This window comes from Gallinula chloropus, assembly GCF_964237585.1.
Source record: "Gallinula chloropus genome assembly, chromosome: 1".
In the NCBI taxonomy this organism is placed as follows: Eukaryota; Metazoa; Chordata; class Aves; order Gruiformes; family Rallidae; genus Gallinula; species Gallinula chloropus.
The window spans coordinates 75276926-75301055 of NC_140085.1; the positions used below are offsets into that span (position 1 = coordinate 75276926).

The following is a 24130-nucleotide window of genomic DNA, read 5'->3' on the forward strand; positions in this document are numbered from 1 at the left end:
GTACCTTCCCCTTTAGTGGCTCAGCTGATGTGGGCAGCAGACTGTAGTCAGATTCTAACTCTGCGCAGCACTGTTGCAATAGAGAAACAGTTTAAGGCAAGCAGATGTAGAAGAAAAAGAGGCAACAAAGGGTACAGAAAGAGAAGGAATAGTCTACTGATTATGAACAAAATAAAAATTTTATCTTTCCAATGGAACTATTTTCAGGTATCAGGAAATCCATGCAGTTGCTTCCCCTTGCTACTTTCAGCATTTCATTCTGCAGACATTCATGCACAAAAGTTTTATTTGCGTGCAGCTAGCCTACAGTTCTGATTCTGCTCTTCTGATGCCCCTGTTACAGCTTTGGACACATTTTAGGATCTTCTGTTTGTCATTATAAACACCTTGTTATTCTATATTAAATCCAGGCCATTCAAACCCTGAGCTACAGCGTTCCTTGCTAGAGCTAGGCAGAGGAAGAGTCTTCCCACAGCATCTCCCCCTCCACCTCCTTCCAAACTTGGAGAAAATATTTTTATTCAATGCAAAGTACTCCAGAGTTATATAATTTCCAACATATTTCCAAAGGGACATAAAGATATTAACTGTTTCACTGCCTATTCCAATGCTTGGATACTGAAAAATATTTTATTTTAAAGGTCTCAAACATTTGTTTTCAAGACTGTCTGCAGAAGTGAGAGCTGATGGTGAGGACTGTGAGCTTCCTTCAGCTCTATGTGATATGTTCACCAGCAACTGCTTCTAGTGAAGACCAACACCACACCCACAAGTTCTAGCCCTTTTTTTCCAAAGCCTGAAGGAGGAAAATGGTGTGTAGGTCAGTACAGTTTACCACATCCAGAGTTATATGTGTGTTGGAAATCAAATGCTGCCAGATTACTTGCAGTCCCTCTCAGCTGTAGATGTCCTTCCACCAGAGCACCCCCTGTGCAAGCCTACCTTTTCTTGTCCCACCAGACAAGCATCATACCTGACACAGCAATTCACAGAGTCGCCTTTGAAGCAGTTCCCATCTTAGCATGTTAACAGTTGCTATGAAAAGACATTTACAAGTCTTACAGGGTTCTTTATAATTTGATAGCAAACAGTCAGATGTTATAGTGTCATTAAACCTGAATTACTGCCTATCACAAACCCATTACACTTTACTTTAGTCTAGTTATACCTACAACAGTTCTTCACAGGAAAGTGAGTTTTTAAAATGCTTTTTGTTTTGTCAGTTCCAGAAAACACTGGGCCCTTTTTCTTCCCTGTGTTTCTCCTTGCTCTTAAAAGGCAGGGAGGGAATGCTTCCCCACTTTGTCAGCATTAAGGTGCCACAGTTCCCCACGGAGATGGACAACTCCATTAGAACTTAGAGGGAGGGAAGCATTTGTTCTTCCAATTTGACATCCTGTACAGAAGTTTTAAAGTGGATGGGCTTTACATTATAGTTAAAAACATTCTTATTTTGAGTTTGGTAATGCCAGAGTTGCCTCTGGTGACTTCTACCCTGCTATAAATCTAGCATAGTTTTTATGCCACAACTAATAACAGGGAGGTGAGGGGAAAAGGAGATTTCATTAGCACCATCACCTCAGAGCCCAACCAAAAACTGAAGACAGCTTTCAGTAACTTGCTCAGCTTTTTCACTGCACAAGGGCTGCAACAGTTAGTGGAAAGGCATGGTTAGACACGTGAAACATGGAAGGAGCTGTGCCAGGCTGACCTAGGTTGAAGCAGCCTTCTTGGCCATCAGGTTCCCTCATTTCTCCTCTCTTACCATACATGTTGTGGAGGGAAGGAGAGGAATGGAGTGGAAAAGAGACTATAACCCACCCCTTCATTCAAAAGGGGCTCTAGACCTATCTGGCTTTCTGTGGAACTGATATACAGCATCTGTCCTCCCACACTCCCATCTATGCTTGTCAGCCCTGTTTCTGTGTAACACCGTGCAATTTTTCTATGCATTTACCAGTTTATTTTTAATTTATCTACAGAAACATTTCTACAAAGTTAGTTAAAGCCAAAGTCTCAGACATTTTCAGGGTGGTGGTGGTGTCTGGGGGTTTGTTCAGGTGTTTTTTTGCTTCTTGGCTTTTTTTTTTTCTTGGTTTGTTTTTGTTGTTAGGTTCCCCCCCACACACATATACACCAGCCCTTTCACATGCCTGGAGGTTCTCTCTCTCTTCATTTACTCTAGCTCACTTTGCAGAAGAGCTTTATCTATTCAGAGCTGGAAAATGACACACTATTTCCATTGTTACGTCTCTATGCTAGAAAACCAGCCCCACAGCTTGAAGGCAGCAGTAAACGTGAAAGCATCATGAGCGCACACACAACACCAAAACAGCAGTCAGAAGTCTGCAAGCACTGTCCTGAACCCTTTCTGCCACACCAGTGTATAACAATGGCACCTGAGAGCTGAGACACAGGGTCCCACGCAATTTTTCTTAAAAGCCAAGTTGTAGCTTCACATAAAGCTGTCTACAAGGCACATATATGCTGTGCATCAGCCACATTGCCCTCAGAAATGCGTACCTGAGGCACAACATTCACTGGGCTTAAGTCAGTCAAAATCTTTTCCTATAAGCAACTGGCACGCACTCCAGAATTTGGAAAAAGCTATATGTGTGCTGGAATGAAACCACTGCATTCTTTAATTGCCCAAGCTTTTGAAGTGTTGATGTTAGCAAATCAGCAAGAGGTAGTATGAAGTTTCCATGGTTCCGTACACATGCAACTTTTGCTACGATGCAACAACACGACTGCTTCTACTAAAGAGAACAGCCTAATACCAGGCAGTTATTCAAAGCACAAAGCAAGTGCAAGCAGAATGCAGAATATAAAAAGCCAGATTTATTTGGTACAGCAAGCCTGAGAATGAGGGTTGACTTTGGTAAGAATAAAGGTAGGCTATTTGGGTGTGGGAACAGCACTTTACGTAAAGGAGTGCCAGTGTACCCCATGGAGTTACTAACCCTTCCTCCCTAGGACTGGAGGCTTTGTTAGGAGGTTCTTCAGTTTTGGTCCAGCCCAACACCCACTCACTGGGATCCCACCTGATTCTCAGCCCAGATGCCATAGTTACAAGTCTCTTAAAGGAGAAGGAAAAGAAAAAATAAAGAAAAAGAAAAAAGCAAAGCACCCTCCACAGAGCATTTCACCAGATGACCTGCCGATCAGTCCTACTCCCCCTTGCCATACAAGCCATAAAGGATTTGCCTGTGCAAGAGCGAATGCTGGCACCCTGCCAGTAGTTACTCACTTTTCTGGTCTTCCACCTTTTCTTGAAGCAACTGGCAAGTGCTGGTTAAAGCTGCGTTCACATGCTTGAGTTTGTGCTGCTCAGAAATGGCTTCCTCTAACTTGCATTTCAAGGATGCGGCTTCCTGGCAGGCAGAGTGAAAGGCTTCAACTTGATCCTCTGCCTGAGCACAAAAACAACATTTAAAAAAAAAATAAAAAAGAGAATGGAATGAAAAAGAAAAAAATTCAAGCAGCCTGGCTAACACAAGGAGCCTCTACAGTTCATGTAAGAGAAACCAAACTGCATCTGTTCTTTCTCAGGAAGCGATAAAGCTCCCTCTGAACTTCTGTATTTTTACATTGGGGTGGACTGTGTATGGAAGCTATTTTTGGTGGGGTTTTTTTTTTTCTGTTTTCTCTTTTTTTTTTTTCTTAAAGCCACCACAAATATGCAATGCTGTCTCTTTCATCAGCAAACTGTTGTCACCACCCCCTCAAATTTTACTTCCTCTGCTGGTTCCACTTTTGCAATGAGGCACTCCATTCCAAACAAGCGATTTCCTTTCCCCAAGAGCAGTGATGCATGGTACGTAGCCTTTTGCATCTGCTTGCTAATTTCTTATGTCCCTTACCTGTTTGTTGGCGTCTTCAAGCTGTTTTGTAGCTTTTTGAAGCTCTAAACCAAGGGCTTCTGCCCAGCCAGCAGTTTCTTCTTGTAACTGTTTGACAGTTTCTATCTCACGTTGTCTGCAGAGTGAGAGAACACAAACCACAATCCGTTACTGACATTTTAGAGCAGGCATGCCTGGGAGATGACACACGTTAGTTGTCAAGACGTGCATCAAGAACCACATTCAGCTATTACATACTGCAGCTCCCCAGGATTCAGCACTAGGGACTTTGTTCTTGCTAAGCACAATTCAAACCAGTAGGGAAGACAAGGCTTTTCTACAGCAGCTCCAGAATTAGGTGGAGGATGAAGGTTTTCCCTGGTTTCTGTGCCAGCCCCAGCCAGCTGGGTACCATAGGAGAAGTTTGTAGAATGTCCAGAAAATTCTCAAAGACCAAGAGCTCAACATGCATTGTGTCATGTTTGGGAGAAATAGCAATCTTGAAGTCAATCATTCTAGAAGAGATAACCTGGAGCCTTTACTGCAGATACACAAGATCAGATTAATTTCCAAATGTTTCACTTGGCTGCAAGCAGATGCCATCAGAACCAGTGCTACAGATGAGTCTTTCAAGAAACCCCTTTTCCACTGCAGACACCCTTTGCCCATTTCTTTAATTCACTTCTTTTTTTCTTGTTGCTACCACCACAAAAAATTTTGTTACAGAGAGGCAGCTGTAAGAAACCAAACCATCAGTATTTTTATCAACTTTTCTGAGTGAAAGGAGAGCACGTGGGAGGTCTACATTAGCAATGTTAAGTGGAAGATAAGTCAGGCAAAAGTGCAGTATGACTGCTCCACATTAGCTCGCAGGGATGCAAAGCCCTAGGAAGCTGCTTACACCCCAGACCCAGGTAAAGGCATGTATGCAAAAATTTACATTTAGTGTAGGATGGCAGAAGGCTGACACTATGAGTAAGCCTCAGTTCCACAGACGACAAATTCAGAGTAGTTCTTCTGGCAAAAACCCCCCTTGACTAGCTACTTCCCTGAATGTCTGAGGAGAAGAGAGAGTGCAGGCAGGCAGAGGTTTGCATCTGTCGTCTTTCGCTCCCGTATTTGTAACATCAAAACTCATAGTGGGAACCATGTGCCAATAAACTAAAATTTGAAGTTTCATTTTCATATTTAATGAGATAACTCACTGAAGCTATAACCTTGAGAAAGAGAGACATTATATTGTCTGAGAATAGCAATTGTCTCCCAAAACATTAACACCTGGAGGCATATGTTTTACAGGGCTTCTGCTTCACAGAAAACCAGCAAATTAATGGTCAGATCAGCCAGATAGGCAGTACCCTCTTGCTTTAGCTGCTCAGTCTGTGGGGTCCCAGTGTTTTCAAAGACATCTCCAAGACCGTATGTTACTTCATACACAACCCTTAACTTCCACATAGCATGTTCAAACCAGATTCACTCTCCAGAAGAGCAGGTGTGAAAAAAGGCCTTCAGAATTCAGTAAACTTTGATCCACTTGACAAAAAAACCAACCGAAAACAAAACCCACCACCAAAGAGCTAAGCAACCAGTAACACCACCTTTCTCCGCCCCACCCCCCCAAATACCAAACCAAAACCAAACTAAGCCAACCAACCAAAATAAAAGTAACCCAGAGACATACATACTTTGAAGACATACCTGGCAGAGAGCTCCTTCTTTAGATGAAGTTGCTCTGTCTTGGTTCTCCTCAGGTTGCCTGCCACCTGAATAAAATCCTTATCTAGGGATTCTTTGTACTTTTCCAAGAGATGAAGTTTCTGGATCCAAAGATGTCTTTTTTCTCCTAGCTGTTGCTTGAGAACCTGTGGAATTTTGCCTTATGGTTAGGTGAGGAGCAGAGTCAGAGACAGTAAACCAGGAGCCGAATTTACACAATGAAAATTAGTTTCCCTGCTACACCATTTAGTTTCATCACCTACATCCAACACTATCAGCAAGAAAAGAGGTGGATGATTGACAATATTTTGTAATCTACTCACACAGCATCTGGTTGGGAAAGGAGAGAGAAAAAGGAGAAAAAAATATAGTTAAAAAAAGAAGATACCATAAAGGAGAAATGGGTGTCTGTTTTGTACAAGACAGTGCTTTGTGTAGTTAACAAAGCTAGCTAAACTTCAAACCAGTGTCTCCTGTATCTGATGGGACGCAGGGGGACACAGGCTAGACTCCTGCTGGGTGTTAGTACTTTAAAGACTTTAAGGTAGAGCAGTGCATAACAGATTGCACAAGAAAACATAAGCCTTCCACACTCCAGTTCAATGTGGCAAATAGCTCCCACTTTTTTCAAAAGGTTACTTCTAAGTCAAAAGCTACTCAATCTTTCTTTCTGTGAAGACCTAGGGTACAGAGTCCTCTTTCTCCTTATTCCTTGTAAAACAAATGTATAGTTAGCAAGCATTCACAGTAAGCGTGGCAGAAGACTACATGGTACAGGAGGGACCATGTAGACCATCACAACTTAAGGCAGAAAACCTCCATCACAAGACGCCCAGATACAGCAATGAAAAAAACATATAACATAGGTGGAATTTTTAATAATGACCAGCTTGCAGGAAGTCCCAAAATTGATAGTTTAGACTTCTGTGACCCTTTCCTCAAAGTACAACTAAATCCAGTCACCAGTTTGAGTTTGTATTACAGAAAAATAATTTTTAAAAACCCAAGCAATAAGGACATGTCAGTTTCTCATACAAGCTTAGCAGATGAAACCTGTCTAAGGCTGACCCCTTTGACAAAGGCTCTCAGTTTTACCTCTTATTTGTAGGAAGAAAAAAGGGAAGATGATAAAAATGAAGTGTTAAGTAACTGCATCCTCTGCATTTTTCTGAACAGTGACTTGCAATATGTAGCTCTGAGAAAGAAGAATCTATTCTCAGTCTCACTCAACTAAACATACAAGAAGTCCTCGGCTTTTAATGGATTCTTAATGACAGTCAAAATTGGTCACTTAAGAATGCCATTCTTATTTCTTGGATTTTACATTACTTCAAAGGGGAAGAACGTAAGTCCTACAGAACACAGTACCTATTTACTAGTCTAATGCTGTTCAGGAACTTGAAACAAAACACACATCAAGCTCATGCTATAAAAAGGAAAAAGAAAGCACACCTGAGCATCTTTGCTAGATAGGTTTGCTAGGATGACATGGGATGTGACAATGTACAGATGTCCACATCCTGAAGATCAGTTTCTCAGTCAAGGCATGCAGTTCTTAGAAGTACCAAGGTTTTGATGCCTAAGTGGTATAGGGTTATCAGAGCACATGTGCCAGTCTTATCTTCCAGCAAGAGAAGAGTGAAAATTCTTTTACTGTCACCATCTCTCTACACTTACACAGAATCATAGAATGGTTTGGGTTGGAAGGGACCTCAAAGCCCATTTAATACCAGCAACCCTACCATGGGCAGAGACACCCTCTACTAGACCAACTTGCCGAAAGCCCCATCCAACCTGACCTTGATGCTGCCAGGCCATATATATGTATGCACACAAAACCACAGGCACCCTTAATGTTTACTTCATAAGTATACTGTAAAACATGCCTGAAAACTCTAAAACCCAGCAAAACACATTGATAAAGGGTAGGAAAGTGTTTAAGTTTCAAGTCATGGTCAGAGGTTCAAATACTTTTTCTACAACAGCTTTCTCTAAGGCTGGGAGAAGCTACTTTGTGTCTTTAAGGATCTAGTGTTGTTCAGCCCCATATACCATATTTCCCACATAATTGGCTTGTGTTAGCTAGGTGAAGACAATGTTTGACATGAAGTCACTTTCCATCACCACAGGTCCTAGAACAATGCTTTAAAATTAAGAATCTTATTCTTCCTTGATCCTCTGTTGTCTCAGTTTCCAAAGGCATCAATATCTAGGAGCCAGAGTAGGATTAATTTTCCATGATCAACTCTAACACTCACACCAAAAGTCTTTAGCTTCATGTGTTTAACAAGAATACAATCCCAACACGAATGGTAAATTAATGAGCAATTTTTCAGCTGTGACAGCTTTAAAAGAGGAGGAAGTTTTAGCCAAGATAAAGAAAAGTTACAGCAGTGCATGAGCCAGCAGTTTCCTCAAGTCTTCCTAAGGTTACACCAGGGTGAAGAGACTGAGGCACATGCACCTTCTCCAAGGGGAAGCTTTCAGGATTTACATAAAAAAAACCAAAAGAGCTGGCTGCCAGACTGGACACCTCCAATAAATTGCCCCTGCCTGCCCAGGAAATACAAAGAGGGCCAGCTACATCTTGCAGCACTAGAGGAAAAGAAGGGTAGCTTGCTGCTTAAAAGCCAAGAGCTTTAAAAAAAAAAAGGCACATACTGTGGTGCCACCTGCTATTACCAAATTGCAGTGAACTGAGGCTTTTTTTTTCATCTATTGAGGAGCCAAAAGACACTATTTACATACCATTTAGTGCTTCCTGTAGCAGCATTCCTAACAGCAGGTTGGTAGGAAGGAGCAGGTTAGAGAAGAAAGCTACAGCCAGTAAAATGAAAAATTCAGAAGCTGTGCTGTTACATGGGAGAGGAGGAGGAGGGAACAAAAACAAGAGAATTGAGTTCCGTCCACAGACTGTTGCTACCACATGGGGAAGTTATTTTTGGCAGTTACCTTGAGCAAAAGTCTTTACTTTCAAGCCTCAGAAGAGGTATGAGGAATAGTAAAAGTACATTATGCAAGATTAAGTTGTAATATATGGTTTTGTAGAAGCTTTTCCTGTGGAGCATGGTCAGCAAAACCAGAACTCACTATCTTTCAAAAGAAAGCTAGTTTTGATTAGAAATTTGGCTGTAAAGCCACATCCCTCCTCCCTCTTGGTGGTGAAACCATCTTCTATTGCATCCAAATTCAGAGCACAAGGGAAAGTGGGTGCTTGAGGCACACAGAAACATACAGTGGGCAGAAAAGCTTCATAACTCACACAATACAGCATTGCCAACTGACCTCATTTTCCTCCTCAAATCAACTTGCTTCACCTACCCTTTCCTTCAAGCATAGTTTTAACAAAGCAAGCTCTTGCACAAGGTAAGGCAGGAAAAGCACATCTTTTAAGTGAAAAGCAATCATCCCTTTCCTCCTCAAAACCAGAAGAAGTTACAAAATGTATTTCTCTCCACACGGCCATCTCTGAGCCCCGAATGGAACGCTATGAACTCAAGTAATTAACATACATAACATGCAGCAGGAAGATACCTACCTTAAGAGTTTTGCACAGCCCCACAATTTCATAGAATAGCTTCAGAGAAACTGTTACTTACCACAAGTTTTCTTTCCCAAGCCTGTTGCATGTTCACATCAGGATCTTTTAGCCATTGTAAAGAGGTCATGACAAGCTCCTCTGCTTCAGAGGCTTCGTCTTGCTGAAAAAGATCCAAACACCACCACCACAACCCCATAAACTCAAAATCCTGGCATTTCTAGCACTAGTCTGACACATCGCTCCCCAAAAGTACCCAGGGATATAAGTGTTAGAGTAGATACCAACAGATTTTGTTAGAGGAAGTACACCCCACTCTCCACCCCAATGAGCTATTGTTTTTTTCAAAGGGAGTAAACACAATCTGATCATCAATGCTTGGAGAAATCCTCATTAAAAGGTTGATAGAAGATCACATCCTTATTCATATAAGCTCTGTCACTGACCAGGTTTTGCATGACAGTCTTAAATTTTTCTCCAGTGTATTCAGGTCCCTGAAGTAAAAACAGCACTTCACGGTCCAGTGTTTCATCCAGGGACGTCCGTTCAGTCTTGGTAATCTTTGAAGAGACAGAAGAGGCTGCTAGCTTATTTTGACATCTCCTTATTACAAACTAGCATCAGTGACATTTAGACTTTCCTGAAGTATTCCTGCATCGTATTTACCAGAAGGTCAGAGCTACTGAAACTTGAAGCTTGCAAAAGGTTTTCAAACCCATCATGTCATAAGGATTAAAAAAAAAAAAATTAAAAAAAAAAAAAGAGGCAAGCCAAGCAAGCTGCTGAGTGATCCAATGTAAAAACTTTCATGTCAGGAGTAGGCAGGAGGAAGTCAATACTTAGTTTTATTCAGAACACACTTTTTACTAGCAGATCCCTTGATTGCTTTACAGTTGATTAGGTGGAATTGTGCCTCATTATACCATTGAAGCAGTAAACACCATGGCTCACTGTGGTTGTGGGGAGCTATGATAGCAGACAATATATTACTTTTGAAGCTTCCTAGCCAAGTACTTTCCTTTCTGGGCCTGTAGCTTTAGTCCATGAGAATGTTTCTCCTGTTGCTGATGCTAACTCTGTGTAAATGCACTACACATAAAAGCAAGTAGCAGCACAGTCTTACAAGAATGACGACTGTGGTAGCATATTTGTTATCAGGTCTCTTGCATAGCTTGCATCTCAAAGGAAGAGAGCACTGTAAGGATGGATGTGACTCCATCACATGTCCGTAGGGAAATGGGCATCTTGGGGAAAAAAGTCTGAACCAAAAACATAATGTACATGTAAATCATTTTGTTTGTTGGTTTGCTGTTTGGTGTTTTTTTTTCCTCCCCCCTCCCCCCCCCCCCCCCAGTAGTTCTCCATTGAAGTGCTGGAGAGGTATGAGAACAGTAAATTAGAGACCAAACTTCCAGTTTTATGTGGTCTGATTAAAAGCATAGTTCCCAAAAGTTACCAAACCACCTGATAGGTGCTCGGCAGATGATGTGAGGGACACTACAATTTCAAACCAACAGGCTCAACTGCAGTACTAAGACTTTGTCAGCCTGTGCCAGACTCAGAGGGATGCTCTTCCTGTCCTCCTCTGAGTCACTATCCAAAGACCTCAGAGATAGGAGGGAAGAAAGAAAAAATGACCACAAGCACACTGGAGAGGACTCCATTGTACCTGCTGAGGGGCAAGGGAAAGAATACCTACAGACAGATGCTAATCTAAGTTTCTAAAGAATAATTTAGATGAATACTCTACAACCTCCTCAAGGTGCCTACTCGAATATTAATTTTCTTTTCCACTATATTAGAATTCTTTCTTCCTTGAAGTTTCCCCTCCTGCAATTGAAAGGAATTGTCTGGTATAGGTAGTACAGAAAGAAACAGACTTAATTTCGCCAGCATAATAGCCTTCCTATATTTGAAAGCTTGCATCTTCTCCTATCAGTCTGTTCTTCTGCCAGCTAAATGCATGACCCTAGTCCTTCCAGATTTACTTTGTAAAGATCTGAATGTTTTGTTTGCTTTTTTTTCTTTGTACTTTCTCCAATGTACTTGTGATAATATTGTAACCTTCACATTCTATGCTTGCGTTCAGGGATTAATGGCTTCAAGTTCAGAGTTATCTAATGATCTACAGGGAAAAAGCTTTGTTCTTCCTTTACTGCTGCAAGACAACCAGGATGAGATTCAATAAAGATTTGATTCATACCTCAGAAGACTGAGCGAGTTCCAGTTCACAGTGCAGCGAATTCGTCCCTTCAGGAATATTACTGTTAAATTCACAGAACAATGGGAAACTCAAAACATTTCTAAAAAAACCAGGGTGGGGAAGGGGTGTGTGGAAAAAGCATGTATCAGCCCTTTCTGACTTCTGGTGAAGTGAGTTTCCTGGGGCTTGTTCACAATACTCACGAGATGAGCTCTTGCTGTATGTGTTGCATGTTCTCCAGCAGCTTCTTTTTTTCTGCCCGCAAAGTCTAAAACACACATCAGACCCGGTTAGACTGTTAGTTTGTCATGCAGAATAAGCATAGGACACACAAGCTTTCCCCTCACATAGTCAGGAAATTAACTTTGTCCCGTACCTCTATTATCGAGGAACACTCCACAATGGTTAGCTTCAGTTCTTTGATGTCCTGCTCCTTCTGCAGACATTGTGGAAAAAGGAACCTTTAAAGTACACAGCCCAGCAACTAAAACACTGAGGCATATTTGTAACCCTTATAGCTATTATCCTTTGTAATCAACACTATGTGGAATCCTACATCACAACAACAAGCTGTATGATTTAGATTTGAGCAGCAACCTAATTTTGTTAAACAAAAATATTACAGTTCATTACATCGCATATTGGCTAACAAGATACCCAAGAGACCTTTCATATGCAACTCCTGAATTTAAGGAAACATTAAAACCTCTTTCCAGGTGCTGTGTATTAATTTATTACTTACCTGGTCTCCGTACCAACGGTAGCAGATTACTTTAGACAAACATTCTCATTTTAACTGCAAACCTGGACAACATTATGACTGGTGTGAGTTTTAACCTCAAATGACCCTTAAAACAAGTTGCAGCATTCTGTGTTTATTCTCATTTTTTATGATTAAAAGGCAGAGGTTGTAGCACTCTGCAGATTAAACTCCACCTAATTGAAGTGATATGTTTCTATCAGCCCTCACGGTGAGGCTGAGGAGACTGAGTTAAGAGAAGTAATAGCTCTCTTAACATCAAACTAGTAATAGGCTTCAGTCACATTATACCGTTACAGTAGAAGACACTGCACAGACAAACAAAGCATTTCTTAAGGAAAAAAGGAACTTCAAGTAGGAGCTCTGGTTCTTTCACTCCTTTTATGACTTCTTCCTCCTCCTCCTCTGTAAAAATCGTTTATGTTTGAGAGATGAAATATAGAGAATGTTAAGCACGGAAAATGGGATCACCAAACCAGGTTTCCAGCCATGACAAAGACAACATATATAAAGATTTAAAAAGGACAAAAAAAACTAAGCCAAAAAAAACCCCCCAAACCCCAAGCCCAAAACCAACCAACCAAAGACCAAATGTTTTTTTGGTTTTTTTTTCCCCTGTCTTCATATATATTATGCAGGCCTGGAAAACAAAGGCTGCATAATAATTTTCAATGGCCATCAATCCTATCCAATCTACCTTTATCTAATGAGCTAAGAGTGGGTTTTTAGCTTATCCCACATGTCCTAATGCCAACAAGCTAAGTCAGTTTTCCATACTTTTTTCTTGAAGATTATACAAACCAGCCTCTATCAATAAAAACATGTCATCTATCAGTCTGCTTTCAAAATTCCCATTTAGTCAATAGACTATAAAAGCCTTTTTAAAATAAAAGGATACTACAGAGGCCATAAAAGCTTTGTATCATTTGAGAAAGAGAAAAAACCAAACCCCAAACTTAATTCATTCATATCCTTGAGCTGCTTCAGGGAAACAATAAACCAAACCCAACCAAAACCCCCACTCTGAATTATTATCTGGACCACATTTAAGTTAGGTTCTCTTGTCACTATTCAGCTGCACTCATTTTGCAGATTGCCTAATGGCAAAATATTTCATTAGCTTTAGATGTTTCAGATTTAGAACATGGTATGCTGAATAGAAATTCCATTAACCTATGAGGCTATTTGCATAATTCATTAACACAGAGAATGCTAAACACTCCTGTGTATTCTTAGGTCTTTGTTTTCAAATACAAAATAGAAGTTTAAAAACAACTTTAGAAACGTTTACTCTTCAGCAAAGCCCAGGTAATTACAGCTCAGTAATATGAAAGCACACATTTTCTTTTCCACTGGGCTCTGTGTCACCATTTCTAGCTTGACACAAAAATTAAAGAATTTAAGTAGGATACATGAAGGTAAGGATCTTCTGCAGGTACATTCTTTCACCAACTGTAGAAGGCAGCAGCCTTTAGAAGTTTCTATACCATTTCTGAAGTCTGCAGAACTTTGGTTTGGGTGTTTTTGTTTTTGGGGGGTATTTTTTTGTTAAAACAACAAAACCCTGAAACCTTTAATTATGCTGACTCATAACCAGGTCCTAAAGCAGATCTCGCCTACTTTGAAGCCGTTTATAGGATCAGGTTCTGTAGCGTGAGAACAGTAGAAATAGAAGTGCCACAATGAGGAGCATTGCCTTGCCTTTTAACAAATCATCCCACGGTCAGTATCTCCAGTCAAGACTGCAGTGAAGTAAAAGCAACTAACCTGGATCAAACTTGCCTCTTTAGTCACCACAGTGCTCTCATAGATATGTGCCTGGATCTAAAGAATAAGAAGATCAAAATCATCAGTATGCACTATAATACAAGTCCGCTCCTGTCTCCTGGTTGGAAAAGTAAAAGGATATCAGCATTCTTTGCTTAGAAGAAGTTAAATTCTTCATGGTGCATGTCAATGTTCAAGTCTTGCCTCCACTTAAAAAGTGAAAGCATTCTCAGCTTTCATGATCACCTTTGTTTCCTCTTGTTGCTGAAACTATTAGACTGGACAGACATTAGCCATAACATGACTTTTAAAATGTATTTCCCTCAAATAATGGGGCAAGAGAACTTTCCTCCAGGTTAAAACTTCTGGGATACAACAAAACTGTGGATTGTTTATATTAGCCTGGCACTTAGCCTCCAGGCAGCAACACCCTTAGTGAAAGCTGTTACACACTCCAAGTTACGATTGCACTACAGTTCTTCAAGATGGACAGGCTCAGAGCTGTCTACCTTCCAGAGGCAGACATTTCACTCACTATACACAAGTAAACTGTAGGATGTCTTTTTGTTCCTCCTAAAGTTGAGATGCTTACTTGAAGTTCTGCTGCATTTTTAGACAGGTCCAAAATCTTCTTTTGAAGTTCATCAGTGTCCATGCTATTCCTAATATTCTGAACAAGATACAGAGTGTTTAGGCACAGCTAAATGGATTGACAGCTTCTCCTGGAAGAAACTAGGCAAAATGACATCTCCACCCCCAAGCTACTGCCTACACTAAAGATCTACCAGCATTTATGCACATATATTTTATGTGCTTGCCCCACTGAAACTGTTTCTGCTACTTCCCTCCCCATTTCTCCACAGCACTGTTAAAAGAGAAACCCTCAAAACATGATTTTTAAACACTACCAGACCTAGAAAACTAAAGAAAATCTTTCAGGCCTGCAACATTGGAATTGTTTTTGGGAGAGATGCAGTTTAATAGCTACTTGGACTTTGAAGTTTTTCGGAAAGACTAATCTTAAGCATGGCAAACACGCAAAGAATGGTCACTACCATATTGTTCTTAATAGATAATACATTTCTGAATCTATGAGTTGCTTCTTTTCATTGCTATGTATGATATAGCCTGTTTCATGCTATATAGTCTAAAATACAGGCTGTAAGACAACATTAAAATATTTTTTCACTTGATAGAAAATGGTTTATAAAATATTTACTTTAATGAAGTAAATAAAAGAATGAATGGCTCTCCTCTGGGGGAAAAAAATAAACCACCAAACCCCACACAAAATTAAAATAAAACCCCAAAACCCTAGAGATATAGCTCTATTAGCAGTATGTTCCCTGCAAGCATCCTGTAGGTACTTGGCCAGTGTCAACAGATTTATCTATGATTATAGCCCCCAGCCACTGCATGTTTTGGGGTGCATTACAGCTCTCTACAGAGCTCTTCCTTTGCATCTTAAAGGAGGGAAACCAGAAGTGAATAGGAAACGAAAAAGCATTATGGAGATTTTTTCAATATTATTTGTATATTTCTAGCTGTATTAACTACAAGTATTTGGAATTTGTCTATAAAGCTTTGAAAAATAGGGAAAAACAGCTACTTGTCCCTGGCCCCCATACTTTAACCTCATATCCTTACTTACCCAGCAAATGGAAAGTCTGAAGCACAGTGCAACTTCAAGTTACAAAGTTTTATGATAGGTCATCCTTGTAAAATGCAAGATAATTTTGATAACCTAATTAGCATTTCAGGCTTCAAAGTCTGATAAACATGCCATTTCTTAATGCCTTTTGTCCAGCTAAAAGCTCACATGTACTTGCAAAGTTATTTATTTTACCTCTTCCTGGAGAGAAGTAATTTTGATAAGCAGGGACTGATTTTCTTTTTCCTGAACAGGTTTATTACATAAAAAAAAAAAAGAAAGAAGAGAGAGAAAGGGGGAAGAAAATAGTTGGTTTTAGCACATTCAACATTCAAAGCCAGTCTAAGCAAAAAATCCAACCACAAACAGACCACAAACACATCCAGAGCCCAGTATAAAGCTGTGGCCTTGTATTCCTTTGTTTTAAGCAGAAAGCACATCAGAAAAGGGAGTGCTGAGGCCGGTACAGCTCATGGACCCTCTCTAAAGAGTTTGACACAAGCATTTCAAATCAGAGTAAGACTCAGACCACCAGATGACAGGAAGGAGGTATTTGAGACCAGAGTGAGCAAGTCTGGTTGCACTCATGCTTAAGGCAAATCTGCCACGCTGCACTTTTTTCATATCAGACATGAAGAAAGGTACTAGTATCCCACTCGGAGCCTCCACTGCACAGGGAATAGTAACTAAGGGACTTATTAGAAGTGTTATACTTGTGCCTATAATATTTCTATCTCCCATCCTACCTCCTCACAAGGTGAATTATGCATGTAGTCTCAAATGAAAGCAAAACAGAAATACACACAGACTGCAGCAAGATAGCACCAAGAAAATCTTGTGTTCTTGCTTGACATAGAGACTTTTTTTTTTTTCATTTCTAAATACCCACCATCAGCAGCACACAGCTGTGGAACACCAGTTTACAGCTACACCCACAGAGCAAGACACAGAGATGGTGCTGCAGTGTGAACGACATGCATGGCAGCAACGCAAGTATATGTTCTCCAGGAAGCCTACGCTCTGGTGTCTGGCAACACCTGCTAATGCTGCAGCCACATCAGCCTTCTTACCAGCCTGCTCTACACCTCTAACAGTCACACAGGCTTTGCTACTCTGACACCTGGCTTCCAGCTGTCAGTCCAAAATAGGCAGGTTTCTGACAGGCCCTTGTTATATCTGCCAGCCTATACAGACCTTGACAATAACCTAGGGGTGTTTTGGAAAGTGACTTTTATGTGGACATGTGAACTGAGTTTCTTATCTTGGTTGTAGAAAAGCCACAAGAATTTCTGGCAGAACATCACCAACTTCAAAATAGATAGGGCTTCATGATGGCAGCACAAGAGCTGTTATCTTTAAACATAATTATGTGAGACTGGCCCTTTTAATTGTTTTCTTCATTGTAACTGATAGTAGTTAAAGAAACTTCCATGCAAAAACTTCACAGTATTTTCATCACACTAATAAATTACATTTCAAACATCCTCAACATCTCTCAGTACCCATTGGCACAGAGAATGCCAAGCTGGTGATTTTTTTTTTTTTTTTACACTCAGAGCAATCGTGTCATTGTTACTGCAAAGTATGACATGCTGTGCAATGCAAGCCAAGAAATAAGAGCACCTACTAGCTGCTTATTCTGGCAGAGAATCTGCTGTCTCTTCTCTTCAGAAAGGTTCAGATTGGTTTTTGCTTCTTCTAGTTCTTCTTCCAGTGATTTGGCTTTCAGCACAGAATGCTGGATGCTGTGTGTGGGGAAATAAATCCAGAGAAGCTTTTTTGAGTGACTGTTGGTCATTAGAGAGGCTTGAAATACCAAGGACAGTATTTTTAGAAGCCACCAGGGACTTATTCTTTGGCAAAGATACTTAAACTTGATTGTTGTTCTTCTGTTAAGCCCAGCATTTTGTTCCAGTAAGGAAAGGCTCATGGACTTCCATTCCATTTATCACCCCCTCCTGCTCTCACAGTAATGGATGAGACCCCAGGCAAACATAGGACACAAGATAGTTAGGTGGACACAAACAAAAGCATGTTATCTAGCTTGTTAGTCAAATACATCAGGTTACCTGAGCACATAACCTTATCTTTACAATATTTCATTGTTAGCAGTCACAGAAAACATTCCACAGTTCAGTTTTCAAGGATAAGCTCTACATCATTTTCTTATCATAACCTGATACCCCAAACAATGTGTATTTAACCAAAGGGGAAAGACACTTCACCTAGCTAGTTCCAGGCTGCCAAACATCCCAAATTCAACACGAGGGCACATGTCCTATACAAACCATGCTGCAGAACTCTTGCCTTGATCTTCCCAGAAGATACTGGGAATGGTTTGGCAGTTGACATAACTATATTACATTCAAATTATTTGAGTCAAATGAACATTATGAACTCACTGTGAAAACAGGCTCATACTCATGGCATTGGTGGGTCCCCAGGCTGCAGCAGTACTAAGCTAGTGAAACAACTCACTTCAGTTCCTCAAGGGACTAGCAAAATAGCTCTTATATGCTGATTTCTCCTCTGCTTGGCAGCAAGTATGTGGTCTAAGATTGGATGCCTTCCAGTTCTTGGCTGTTCTATTGGCAATATTAAGCCTTTTTTTTTTTCATCTGTGTGTTATTTGTTTTGTATAATTCTCCTTTACCTTAAGATTTCACCTGTGTGCACCCACTGCTCCTCACGCTGCAAGAGCCACACTATGATAGACTGATTTTATAAGAACCAGGAGATACAGAGCAGAAGAGTCAGGCAAGAGGGTTAAACTTCACAGATGCTACATTAAGTCAAGAAAGCTGCTGTCATGAAACACTAACAAGGCTAAAAGCATAAAGCAAGGCTGGAACTTGGAAGAACATGTACCTGCCCATGGCCATTACACCATAGACCTGGTGCTACCAGGGTCTCCCACCTCTTTATTTGCTGACGTAAATCCTCATTGTCTGCCAACAGCTTATTGTTGGCCTCATCCACAGCTTCCAGTGTGAGTTTCAGCTTGTTGTTCTCTTCCTGAAGCTTTTGGTTGTTGTACTGCAGGTCCGCAACACATGTTATCAAGTCAGAAGTCTCCCTGTTGCAATAACAAAACCAGGAAAGATTGAGAAAGGTGACTTAAATCTAGTTTATTTTTTTAAAAACCCTGATCTGTGCTGCACTGATTACAAGTCTGAGGAGAGCCTGCAGAGGACTTGTAATTCTGTAATGTACAGTCATTTGCTCTCCAGAGATATCAGGTCATTTTGAGATCCATTCTCTAATTCTATGAACACCAGGAACTGTTTTGTTTTTATGCACTTTATGCTCCCTGTAGTTCAAGTAAACCACCAGACAGGTGCTACATCTGGATGTCTGCAGGACAGTATCTTAAACCTTTGCTAATCACCTCCTAGGCCATTGCTAGTTTGCTAACTTTTCTGTGTCCTTTTGTTTCCCCCTAAACAATCCCTCACACTTTCAACTGAAGCTTCAAGCATCACCCTCTTGAGATCCTGAGAAACAATAGAGAAGCATCAGAAAGCACATCTTAAGATTTTTGACTCTGCATCTGTTGCAAAAATTAATTTTGAAACTTCTGGTGTTAGACTCCTTTGCTATTAACAGAATCTAAGTCAGTCATGATTACAAAAAAGTGATAAAACCCCCAAACATACACACACCCCAACCCCCCAAAACAAAACCAAAAAAACCCACCCCAGAAAACCCCAAACAAACCAAACAAGCCTAAGGACCAGATTTTCAGGGGATAGTGTCTCTTGTCATACACCTAAGAAACTGGGGGATAGAAGGAAACCATTTAAAAAGGAAAAGAAATGTATGGCACAATTCTGACCACAGGAAATCAAAGAGGCAAATGGATGCAGAGGGACCAAGATATCAGCAGGAAAAATTACTACTGTTTTTAAGTCTAAGCAGAATGTACTAGCTCTTGAAAAAGAGTGCCAAGACGGTTTCCTGAACAGTGGTTCCAGGGATTGCTCTCAAGTAATTCAAATCTAGGAGTACTAAATTCTGAGAAAGAATTTTTTAATGGACTTACATATCTCCCTTAGACACATCACCCCCAAAGGCTTCCAAACTTCCTGATGTAACATTCATCTGGACATGCATCTTTTTTGCTGAAAGAGATAGGAGTTTCAGATTTAGAGTAAAAAGCTGACTTTTCCTGAAAAAAAACAGAGTAAAATGGTCTGCACCTTCAGAGGTACTTCTATGCACTCTAAATTCCAGGTCTTCCATGTTTGTTAGTTCCTCAGTGGCACTATCTTCCCTGAAACAAGGAAGTATCAAGAGTCAGAAAATCAGCATGACATTAGATTGTTTATCAACTTTAGAACATTTAAGTGCTTTCAGCCAAAGCCCACACTGCGGTCCGAGTGTCCTGATGTCATCTTTGTTCCAGAGTGTGGAAGGAGAAAGCCAAAGGAGAACTTTCCACTCTTCTGTTTTCACAGAAGCTTTTATGAGATTTACTGATAAAAAGCTATTACCATTTTCTCTTACAGTCTTCAATCCACTCTTTCATGATGGCATGATATGTTTCCAGGTCCATGGAGACATCTTTCTGATCCGGGTCAAGCATGTTGCACAGCTCTTCCAGACCACTGTCTTCTGATCCCCGACTAGTTGTATGTCTCAAATAATCAACTATCTTGGAAACTGCTACTTTTCCTGAAAGAGATACAGGCATCCATATGCCAGCCTCTGAAGTCTAGTAGGCCATTATAAAAAGCAGTAAAAGGACGTGCTACTGATCTGCAGTACTGTGTATTGAATTGCCCTTGAGAGCTGTAGACAAGCAACTTGTCCCTGCAGTTCTAGCATGACCTGGACAGGAATAGTTTTGTGCTTATGTTTGGCTTTGTTGTTCTAAAACAGAAGCTTGAAGTCCAGTTTACTAGTTCTGTGGACTTCAGTTTAAGCACAACAAACTCAACACGTTTGCTACACTACTACTTTTCAGATCTCAAATTGGGCAAACCCCGAGACTGACATTATCTTACTCTGGTAGGTAACTCTTTTCATTACCAGTTTTTGTCATGTTTGAGGTGGAACTCAGAGGAATTGTCTCTTGCTCTGAAGTTTCCCAAGTTTTTCTTTTCTAACACAAAAAAGCCTAAAAGAAATAAACAGTCATTTCCAACAAGGTTAAATGCTAGAAGCCTGTTGCTCCTCTACTTCCTTTTCACTAAAATACAGCAAAAATGAGCTGGAGGGGGGCAGGAGGAGAGAAGGGATAACCATGATGCAAGAGAGGCACAAATATTTATTCTCTATCTGCCACACATACATGCACCTATCTAAGGGAGCCAGTCAAAGCTTATCACAGTCTGGCATGTCTCTGGAACACAATTTTAGCCTTGAAGATTTGTCAAGAAGAGAACAAAATGGAGCAAAGAAGAGCCATTGGCAAACCTGTATGCTCTATGTCACATGCAAAGAAGATAGCGGTCAGTAGGTCTTCTTCACAGATCAAGCTTATATCATGCATGTTGTCAGCTTTGTACCCCAGTGACTGCTTCCATCCTACAAAGAATACATTTGTTAGCATCCAGCTTTATTTGCTTATAGTAACTGTCATGCACCATAGCTTCTAACTACAATATTATGTTTGTAATAGCACAAGCACACATAACATACCACATTTTAAAAAAAATATTAAAAAATTAAGACTATTTAAAAAAATAATGAAAACCAACCAACCAGCTTCCTCCTCCCACAATAAAAACAGAGCTTTTACTGCCAAATAACACCAGGAACTGTTCAGCTGGACCCTCTCAGTTAGGAACTGGCTTATGCTTTTACTTCTACACTTATATTTTTGGCAAGTCTGGCTATTCTTTTGCATGAAGTAAAAGAATATAAACCAGAACATTTTAAGAAGTCAGGTATTTCTTCCCTCCCTTCTAGATATACTGTAGGGAAGTCATCATGGTCAGATTAAGCTATTAAGAAAACAATCCTTAAAAATCCCCTAAAACCACACAACCAAAACCAAAAGACAAATAGCCACACCCAAACTCATGTATCTTCTTATATAAGAAGGCAAACTAAATTAAAAGCCAAATGTATTATCAACAAAATGGAATTGGCAAGTCTGAAAAAAATTGTGATTTATTACTTTCTCACTTCTTACATTCATACTTTTTAAAAGAAAGACTGAGATTTTCCTTAGGTCTTTTTGCAGTCTTATTGGATTTGAGTGATTCTAAAAAGTACTATTACTAGCTCAAGTAGTAAATCAATGTCATCTATGTAGGCTGAATGTTCAGATGACTAGGACTTTGGATTGGGAGGGTAGTGTTTTTCCAGGATCTTTACCTCTTTCACTGGAAGATAATCTCTTTGGTAGAGGAGACTGGGTCACAGCACTTTCTGACTTTTTATCAGATGGGAAAAAATATAAGTTTGGGCTTGATGTAAAGCAAAGCAGATCTTTGGATTCGATATTGGCTAAAGCACGCAGTTTATCCTGGGTATTAGCCTCTCTGGATCTGAAGTAAGATGGAGAACAGTTCTCCATGGGACATACTGACATCCATGAGTTGCTGGATCTCTCTTCACTCTTAATGACTGAGTACATAGCATCAGCAGAACGGGAGTCAGAGATGTGCCTGAGGCAAGGTGACTGCAACTGCAAGTCTGCTGAGAAAACGCTGTTACTGCTGGGACTGATCAAGTCTGAACCACTACTATCATGGCTTCTGTAAGTTCTTTTCTTCAGTATTTCTTCCAGATTCTTCCTGATATTGCACTGTGGACTGTCGAAGTTCCTGGACTGAAATTTTGGTATCTGCAAAGCAGGGTTAGAGACTTGGTCCATCATTTGGATAGATTTGATCTTTCTGCATATACTGTCCACTGGGTTATGATGCCGTTTGTTAGCTCCATGTTCTGAAGACATTATCAGTTTGCCTCTTTCACAAAGTATCTGGAAAGGATAGGGACAAGAGATAAGAGTCAGAATTATAAACATACATATATTCTTTAGGTCACTTTTTCCTTTCAGCAGACAACTTGGAGCTTTGGTATCAAGCAATTTGAAAATCTTTGCTTCAAATGCAGCTGGGACAGAAGCCTCTAGTCATGATGTTCAGTTCTCCAGAGAACTAGAAGCAGTGTGGATTTGGAAAAGGCAGTGAAGAAGGAAAGAAACACTTTCAGAAATCTCATTGCATATTCTTAAATACAATAACCACGTCAGGGATTGCAGGGAACAAAAATAAGGACTGAAAAACATCCTGCAAACTAGCAGTTTACTATCTTTTAAAAATAGCACTAAGGAATATTACTCAGACCAATTTATCCCAAATTGTTTATTTCTCTTTATATAAAAAAGCAGTCATTAAGCAGAAACAAAAACCTCACACAGCTTTTGTAACTATTACTTCTGTTCACATTTGCAGCATGTATTTCCTTCCCCAATTCCATGGTTAAAGTCTAAAAGCAATTCAGGTTTAACAGCAGAGCTGTCAAACTGTTTACTGGGGGCATCTCCTGCAGCTGTAAACATTGTCAGGTTTTTGTTCTCTTTTAATGGCCTACTAGTCAAACCCTGCAGCCACAGCCACTTTAGTTGAAGCATTCTGAGCCTGCAGCTTCCTTGATACCATCTTGTGACAGGTTTCAGAGGCTGAGATTTAAATGAAGTTTAACTTCAGGAAAACATTAGCATATCTTTCTGGATTTGCTCTGTGAGATTTGGGAAGGTGGGAAAAGTGAGTGCAACAAGTTTCAGCAATTGAGTCTACAAGAACAAAAAAACCCAAACCCAGCTGCTTCTTTTACTAATTAGCCACAACTACAGCTGTCACACTACCACACAGGGAATTACCCAAGAAACATACCCTACAGAGGCACTTCAGGTCTATTTGTTGTTTTTATTATCTATTCTCCCAGACAATAGTTAAAAAGATATTTCCAATAAGATAAGCAAGTGTGTATGACCAAGGCACGAAAAGAACATTTTGCAAGTATAAAGCCATATTTCAAGCGAGATACCCATCTCTAACTTTCTGTTTGCTGCCTCCTCTTTTCAACAGACCAGTTGGGAGCTTTCATTTGACATTGTCCCACTGTGGGCTTCACTCACAGTTCCTCACCCCAAAAAGAGCATCTGCTGAAACATCAGCACTGAGAAACACCATCCACCAGCCAGTGTATCAAAGTGAACACGATCAAACTTGAACAAAACTCTCTGGCAGGTCGACTGAATCTTTGTCATTGGAAAGACACTAGAGGGAAACAAGCAATACTACTGGAAGAGAGCTATGCCATTTAGATCATTATTAGATTTTTTTTAAAAACTGCACCAGATGAAGCCAGCTGAAGCACCTAAGAATCAGATTAACTGATACTTCGCACTCAATATTGAGGCCGTATACCTACCTTCCACCCCTCTATCACTTAAACTCCTCAGTTCAAATTACCCTGTATGCTTTTATCCAGAAGATTATACACAATGTTAAAAACCAAAACCCAAACCACACAAAAAACCCAACACTTGCTTTGCAGTAAGACTCCAGTATGTTAACTGGATAACATACATGGCCACCAACAAGCCCTCAGATCCTCCAAGCCTGGGTTTTACTCACAGCCAGCCTATCCTTCAAGCCTGGGTTTTACTCACAGCCAGCCTATCCTTCAAGCC

General features: G+C 40.3%; 1 protein-coding gene across 1 annotated transcript in view; it reads right to left on the bottom strand.

Moving 5' to 3' along the window:
* IRAG2 (inositol 1,4,5-triphosphate receptor associated 2) overlaps nucleotides 1-22384 on the bottom strand; it is a gene marked incomplete at its 5' end in the record, with an annotated part of 39686 nt that extends 17302 nt beyond the window's left edge. The window contains 20 exons of the mRNA XM_084269103.1: nucleotides 5-70; nucleotides 974-1035; nucleotides 3251-3413; nucleotides 3864-3978; nucleotides 5541-5704; nucleotides 9158-9259; nucleotides 9525-9656; nucleotides 11300-11399; nucleotides 11503-11567; nucleotides 11676-11735; nucleotides 13827-13883; nucleotides 14419-14496; nucleotides 15673-15723; nucleotides 17105-17222; nucleotides 18395-18553; nucleotides 19520-19598; nucleotides 19677-19750; nucleotides 19971-20151; nucleotides 20896-21006; nucleotides 21802-22384. Of these exons, the coding sequence (XP_084125229.1) occupies nucleotides 5-70; nucleotides 974-1035; nucleotides 3251-3413; nucleotides 3864-3978; nucleotides 5541-5704; nucleotides 9158-9259; nucleotides 9525-9656; nucleotides 11300-11399; nucleotides 11503-11567; nucleotides 11676-11735; nucleotides 13827-13883; nucleotides 14419-14496; nucleotides 15673-15723; nucleotides 17105-17222; nucleotides 18395-18553; nucleotides 19520-19598; nucleotides 19677-19750; nucleotides 19971-20151; nucleotides 20896-21006; nucleotides 21802-22384 (2520 nt within the window). The remainder of the gene's footprint in view (nucleotides 1-4; nucleotides 71-973; nucleotides 1036-3250; nucleotides 3414-3863; nucleotides 3979-5540; nucleotides 5705-9157; nucleotides 9260-9524; nucleotides 9657-11299; nucleotides 11400-11502; nucleotides 11568-11675; nucleotides 11736-13826; nucleotides 13884-14418; nucleotides 14497-15672; nucleotides 15724-17104; nucleotides 17223-18394; nucleotides 18554-19519; nucleotides 19599-19676; nucleotides 19751-19970; nucleotides 20152-20895; nucleotides 21007-21801) is intronic.
* Nucleotides 22385-24130: the final 1746 nt, after the last annotated feature.